This window comes from Vidua macroura, unplaced genomic scaffold (assembly GCF_024509145.1).
Source record: "Vidua macroura isolate BioBank_ID:100142 unplaced genomic scaffold, ASM2450914v1 whyUn_scaffold_135, whole genome shotgun sequence".
Taxonomy (NCBI): domain Eukaryota; kingdom Metazoa; phylum Chordata; class Aves; order Passeriformes; family Viduidae; genus Vidua; species Vidua macroura.
In genome coordinates this window covers 300330-306329 of record NW_026530552.1, presented here as the reverse complement: position 1 = coordinate 306329, position 6000 = coordinate 300330, and the positions used below count along the sequence as shown (strand labels likewise).

At 49.5% G+C, this 6000-nt stretch overlaps 1 protein-coding gene across 1 annotated transcript in view; it reads right to left on the bottom strand.

The window, feature by feature from the left end:
* Window positions 1–460: 460 nt before the first annotated feature.
* Window positions 461–6000, bottom strand: part of PTK2B (protein tyrosine kinase 2 beta) — a gene marked incomplete at its 3' end in the record, with an annotated part of 72142 nt that continues 66602 nt past the window's right edge. Inside the window, 3 exon segments of the mRNA XM_053969208.1 lie at window positions 461–546; window positions 588–750; window positions 5902–5967. Coding sequence (XP_053825183.1) covers window positions 461–546; window positions 588–750; window positions 5902–5967 — 315 coding nt within the window.

The following is a 6000-nucleotide window of genomic DNA, read 5'->3' as shown; positions in this document are numbered from 1 at the left end:
GAGGAATTGGAATACTTCCAGATGGCCAATCCCAATGGGAAGTGGATCCCAAAACTGGGAGGATTTTTGCGGATTGGGAATGCCTCCGGACGCCAAATCCCAATGGGAAGCGAATCCCAAAACTGGGAGGATTTTTGAGGATTGGGAATTCCTCCGGACGCCAAATCCCAATGGGAATGGATCCCAAAAACAGGAGGATTTTTGAGGAATTGGGAATTCCTCTGGACGCTGAATCCCAATGGGAAGCGGATCCCAAAACTGGGAGGATTTTTGAGGATTGGGAATTCCTCCGGACGCCAAATCCCAATGGGAATGGATCCCAAAAACAGGAGGATTTTTGAGGATTGGGAATTCCTCCGGACACCGGATCCCAATGGGAAGCGGATCCCAAAAACGGGAGGATTTTTGAGGATTGGGAATTCCTCCGGGCGCCGAATCCCAGCGGGAATTCCGGGCTTACCCTCATGCTGTGGCGCTTGAAGACGTTGTGCCGGCTGGGAGGCGGAGTGCGCCCGGGAATTTGCCGGGCTCTGGTACTCGGCGGGACTGGCGAGGGTGGGAGAGCTGGCGCAGAGCCCCTCCGGAACCTGGGAATTCGGGAATTGCGCGGGGAGCGGCGGCGGCGGCAGCGGCGCAGGCGCGGGGGAAGCCCACGGGGAAGGGGTGAGCGCGGACACCACGGACGGAGCGGGAGCGCGGGAAGAGCGGGAATTGCGCCGGGAGCCGGCCCGGATCGGGATCGGCCTCGTCCTAAAAGTGCCCTTGGGATATTTTGGGATATTTGGGGATATTCTGGGATATTTTGGGATATTTTGTCTCTGAAGAGTGGGAATTCCGCCGGGAGCCATCCCGGATCGGGATCCGCCTCGACCTAAAAGTGCCCTTGGGATATTTTGGGATATTTTGGGATATTCTGGTCTCTGAAGAGCGGGAATTCCGCCGGGGAGCCATCCCAGATCGGGATCCGCCTCGACCTAAAAGTGCCCTTGGGATATTTTGGGATATTCTGGGATATTTTGGGATATTTTGGGATATTTGGGGATATTCTGGTCTCTGAAGAGCGGGAATTGCGCCGGGAGCCGGCCCGGATCGGGATCCGCCTCGTCCTAAAAGTGCCCTTGGGATATTTTGGGATATTCTGGGATATTTTGGGATATTTTGGGATATTTTTGAATATTTTGGGATATTTTGGGATATTTTGGCCTCTGAAGAGTGGGAATTGCGCCGGGAGCTGTCCCGGATCGGATCGGCCTCGTCCTAAAAGTGGGCTTGGGATATTTTGGGATGTTTTTGGGATATTTGGGGATATTTTGGGATATTTTGGCCTCTGAAGAGCGGGGAATTGCGCCGGGAGCCGGCCCGGATCGGGATCGGCCTCGTCCTAAAAGTGGGCTTGGGATATTTTTGGGATATTCTGGGATATTTTGGGATATTTTGGGATATTTTGGGATATTTTTGAATATTTTGAATATTGTGTAATATTTTGGGATATTTTGGGATATTTTGGGATATTTTGTCTCTGAAGAGTGGGAATTCCGCCGGGAGCCATCCCGGATCGGGATCCCGCCTCGACCTAAAAGTGCCCTTGGGATATTTTGGGATATTCTGGGATATTTTGGGGTATTTTGGGATATTCTGGCATCTGAAGAGCGGGGAATTGCGCCGGGAGCCGGCCCGGATCGGGATCGGCCTCGTCCTAAAAGTGCCCTTGGGATATTTTGGGATATTTTTGAATATTTTGGGATATTTTGTCTCTGAAGAGTGGGGAATTGCGCCGGGAGCCGGCCCGGATCGGGATCGGCCTCGTCCTAAAAGTGGGCTTGGAATATTTTGGGATATTTTTGAATATTTTGGGGGTATTTTGGGATATTTTGGGATATTTTGGTCTCTGAAGAGCGGGAATTGCGCTGGGAGCTGTCCCCGGATCGGGATCGGCCCTCGTCCTAAAAGTGGCCCTTGGGATATTCTGGGATATTTTGGGATATTTTGGATATTCTGGTCTCTGAAGAGTGGGAATTGCGCGGGAGCCGGCCCCGGATCGGGATCGGCCTGGTCCTAAAAGTGCCCTTGGGATATTTTGGGGTATTTTGGGATATTTTGGGATATTTTTGGATATTTTGGGATATTTTGGGATATTCTGTCTCCGGAGAGTGGGAATTGCGCCGGGAGCCGCCCAGATCGGGATCGGCCTCGTCCTAAAAGTGCCCTTGGAATATTTTGGGATATTTTGGGGTATTTTGGGATATTTTGGGATATTTTGTCTCTGAAGAGCGGGGAATTGCGCCGGGAGCCGGCCCGGATCGGGATCGGCCCTCATCCTAAAAAGTGCCCTTGGGATATTTTGGGATATTCTGGGATATTTTGGGATATTTTGGGGTATTTTGGGATATTTTGGGATATTTTGGGGATATTTTGTCTCTGAAGAGTGGGAATTGCGCCGGGAGCCGGCCCGGATAAGGGATCGGCCTCGTCCTAAAAGTGCCCTTGGAATATTCTGGGATATTCTGGGATATTTTGGGATATTTTGGGATATTCTGGGATATTTTGGAGTATTTGGGGATATTTTGAATACTGTGTAATATTTTGGGATATTTTGGGATATTCTGGCCTCCAAAGAGCGGGAATTGTACCGGGAGCTGTCCCAGATCAGGATCGGCCTCGTCCTAAAAGTGGGCTTGGGATATTTTGGGATATTTTGGGATATTTTGGGATATTTTTGAATATTCTGAAATATTTTGGGGGTACTTGCAAATATTTTGGGATATTTTGGGATATTCTGGTCTCTGAAGAGCGGGAATTGCGCCAGGAGCCGGCCCGGATCGGGATCGACCTCGTCCTAAAAGTGCCCTTGGGATATTTTGGGATATTCTGGGATATTTTGGGATATTTTGGGATATTTTGGGATATTTTGGGATATTCTGGTCTCTGAAGAGTGGGAATTGCGCCGGGAGCCGGCCCGGATCGGGATCGGCCTCATCCTAAAAGTGCCCTTGGGATATTTTGGGATATTTTGGATATTTGGGGATATTATGGGATATTTTGGGATATTTTGGGATATTCTGGTCTCTGAAGAGTGGGAATTGCGCCGGGAGCCGGCCCGGATCGGGATCGGCCTCGTCCTAAAAGTGGGCTTGGAATATTTTGGGATATTTTTGAATATTTTGGGGTATTTTGGGATATTTTTGAATATTTTGGGATATTTTGGGATATTTTGGGATATTTGGGGATATTCTGGTCTCTGAAGAGTGGGAATTGCGCCGGGAGCCGGCCCGGATCGGGATCGGCCTCGACCTAAAAGTGCCCTTGGGATATTTTGGGATACTCTGGGATATTTTGGGATATTTTGGTCTCTGAAGAGCGGGAATTGCGCCGGGAGCCGGGCCCGGATTGGGATCAGCCTCGTCCTAAAAGTGCCCTTGGGATATTTTGGGATATTTTTGAATATTTTGGGGTATTTTGGGATATTTTGGGATATTTTGGGATATTTTGGGATATTTTTGAATATTTTGAATATTGTGTAATATTTTGGGATATTTTGGGATATGTTGGGATATTCTGGTCTCTGAAGAGCGGGAATTGCACCGGGAGCCGTCCCGGATCAGGATTGGCCTCATCCTAAAAGTGGGCTTGGGATATTTTGGGATATTCTGGGATATTTTGGGATATTTTGGAATATTTTGGGATATTTTGGGATATTTTGTCTCTGAAGAGTGGGAATTGCGCCGGGAGCCATCCCGGATCGGGATCGGCCTCGTCCTAAAAGTGCCCTTGGGATATTCTGGGATATTTTGGGATATTTTGGGATATTTTGGGATATTCTGGCCTCTGAAGAGCGGGAATTGCGCCGGGAGCCGGCCCGGATTGGGATCGGCCTCGACCTAAAAGTGCCCTTGGGATATTTTGGGATATTTTTTGAATATTTTGGGATATTTTTGAAATTTTGAAATATTTTGGATATTTGCAGGTATTTTGGGATATTTTGGGATATTCTGGTCTCTGAAGAGCAGGAATTGCACCGGGAGCCATCCCGGATTGGGATCCGCCTCGACCTAAAAGTGGGCTTGGAATATTTTGGGATATTTTGGGATATTTTGGGATATTTTGGGATATTTTGGGATATTTTGGGATATTTTGGGATATTCTGGTCTCTGAAGAGCGGGAATTGCGCCGGGAGCCGGCCTGGATCGGGATCGGCCTCATCATAAAAGTGCCCTTGGGATATTTTGGGATATTTTGGTCTCTGAAGAGCGGGAATTGCGCCGGGAGCCGGCCCGGATCGGGATCGGCCTCGTCCTAAAAGTGCCCTTGGGATATTTTGGGATATTTTGGGATATTTTGGGATATTTGGGGATATTCTGGTCTCTGAAGAGCGGGGAATTGCGCCCGGAGCTGACCTGGATCAGGATCGGCCTCGTCCTAAAAGTGGGCTTGGGATATTTTGGGATATTTTGTGATATTTTGGGATATTTTGTCTCTGAAGAGTGGGAATTGCGCCGGGAGCCATCCCAGATCGGGATCGGCCTCGTCCCTAAAAGTGCCCTTGGGATATTTTGGGATATTTTGGGATATTTTGGGATATTTGGGGATATTTTGGGATATTTTGGCCTCTGAAGAGCGGGGAATTGCGCCGGGAGCCGGCCCGGATCGGGATCGGCCTCGTCCTAAAAGTGCCCTTGGGATATTTTGGGATATTTTGGGATATTTGGGGATATTTTGGGATATTTTTGGATATTTTGGGATATTCTGGTCTCTGAAGAGCGGGAATTGCGCCGGGAGCTGACCTGGATCAGGATCGGCCTCGTCCTAAAAGTGGGCTTGGAATATTTTGGGATATTTTTGAATATTTTGGGATATTTTGGGATATTCTGTCTCCGAAGAGTGGGAATTGCGCCAGGAGCCGGCCTGCATCGGGATTGGCGTCATCCTAAAAGTGGGCTTGGAATATTTTGGAATATTTTGGGGTATTTTGGGATATTTTGGGATATTTTGGGATATTTTAGGATATTTTGGGATATTTGGGGCAATTTTGAAATATTTTGGGATATTTTAGGATATTCTGGAATATTTTAACATATTCTGGCCTCCTAAGAGCGGGGAATTGCGCTGGGAGCTGACCTGGATCAGGATCGGCCTCGTCCTAAAAGTGGGCTTGGGATATTTTGGGATATTTTGGAATATTTTGGGGTATTTTGGGATATTTGGGGATATTTGGGGATATTTTAGGATATTCTGGTCTCTGAAGAGCGGGAATTGCGCCGGGAGCTGACCTGGATCAGGATCGGCCTCGTCCTAAAAGTGGGCTTGGGATATTTTGGGATATTTTGGGATATTTGGAATATTTTGTAATATCTGGGGATATTTAGGCTAATTGGGGATATTTTGGAACATTTTGGGATATTCTGGCCTCCCAAGAGCTCCGGTGGCTCCTCCCGATAAATCGGGAATGGCTGAGGGAGATGGGAGGGCTCAGCCTGGAAAAAAAGGAGGGAAATTCCCTCCGGAATTCCCTGCCGGGCGGGACCGGGATCTGCTCCCAGGGAACGAGGGATGGGATGAGGGAACTGCGCCGGGCGAGGTTTATGGGATATCGGGAATAATTCCCGCATGGAAAACCCATCCAGCCCCCCGAGGAATCCCCCGGAATTCCTGGATGGATTCAGATCCACGTGGATTTGCGGGCGACGCGGATCCGGGGTGGACTCCAAGGTCTCCAAGAGCTTTTCCAACCTCGACGACTCCGGGATTCCCTGACGGACAAAACTCGGAGCCCGGAAGCCGCGTCCCGCTTGGAATGGCGGCGTGGAGCGCCGCCGATCCCAAAACCCACGAGATTCCCGGGATCTCCCATCCTCGCCGCCCTGTCCCCAATCCCCGTGGGATTCTCCGGCCTCGCAGCCTCACCTGGAGTTGCAGCTTGGGAGCCAGGAGGTTATTCTGGGATGGCGGCTTGTGCATGGGCCTGCTGGGCTGCGGGAACGGGAGGAAGGCGGGAATTCCCCC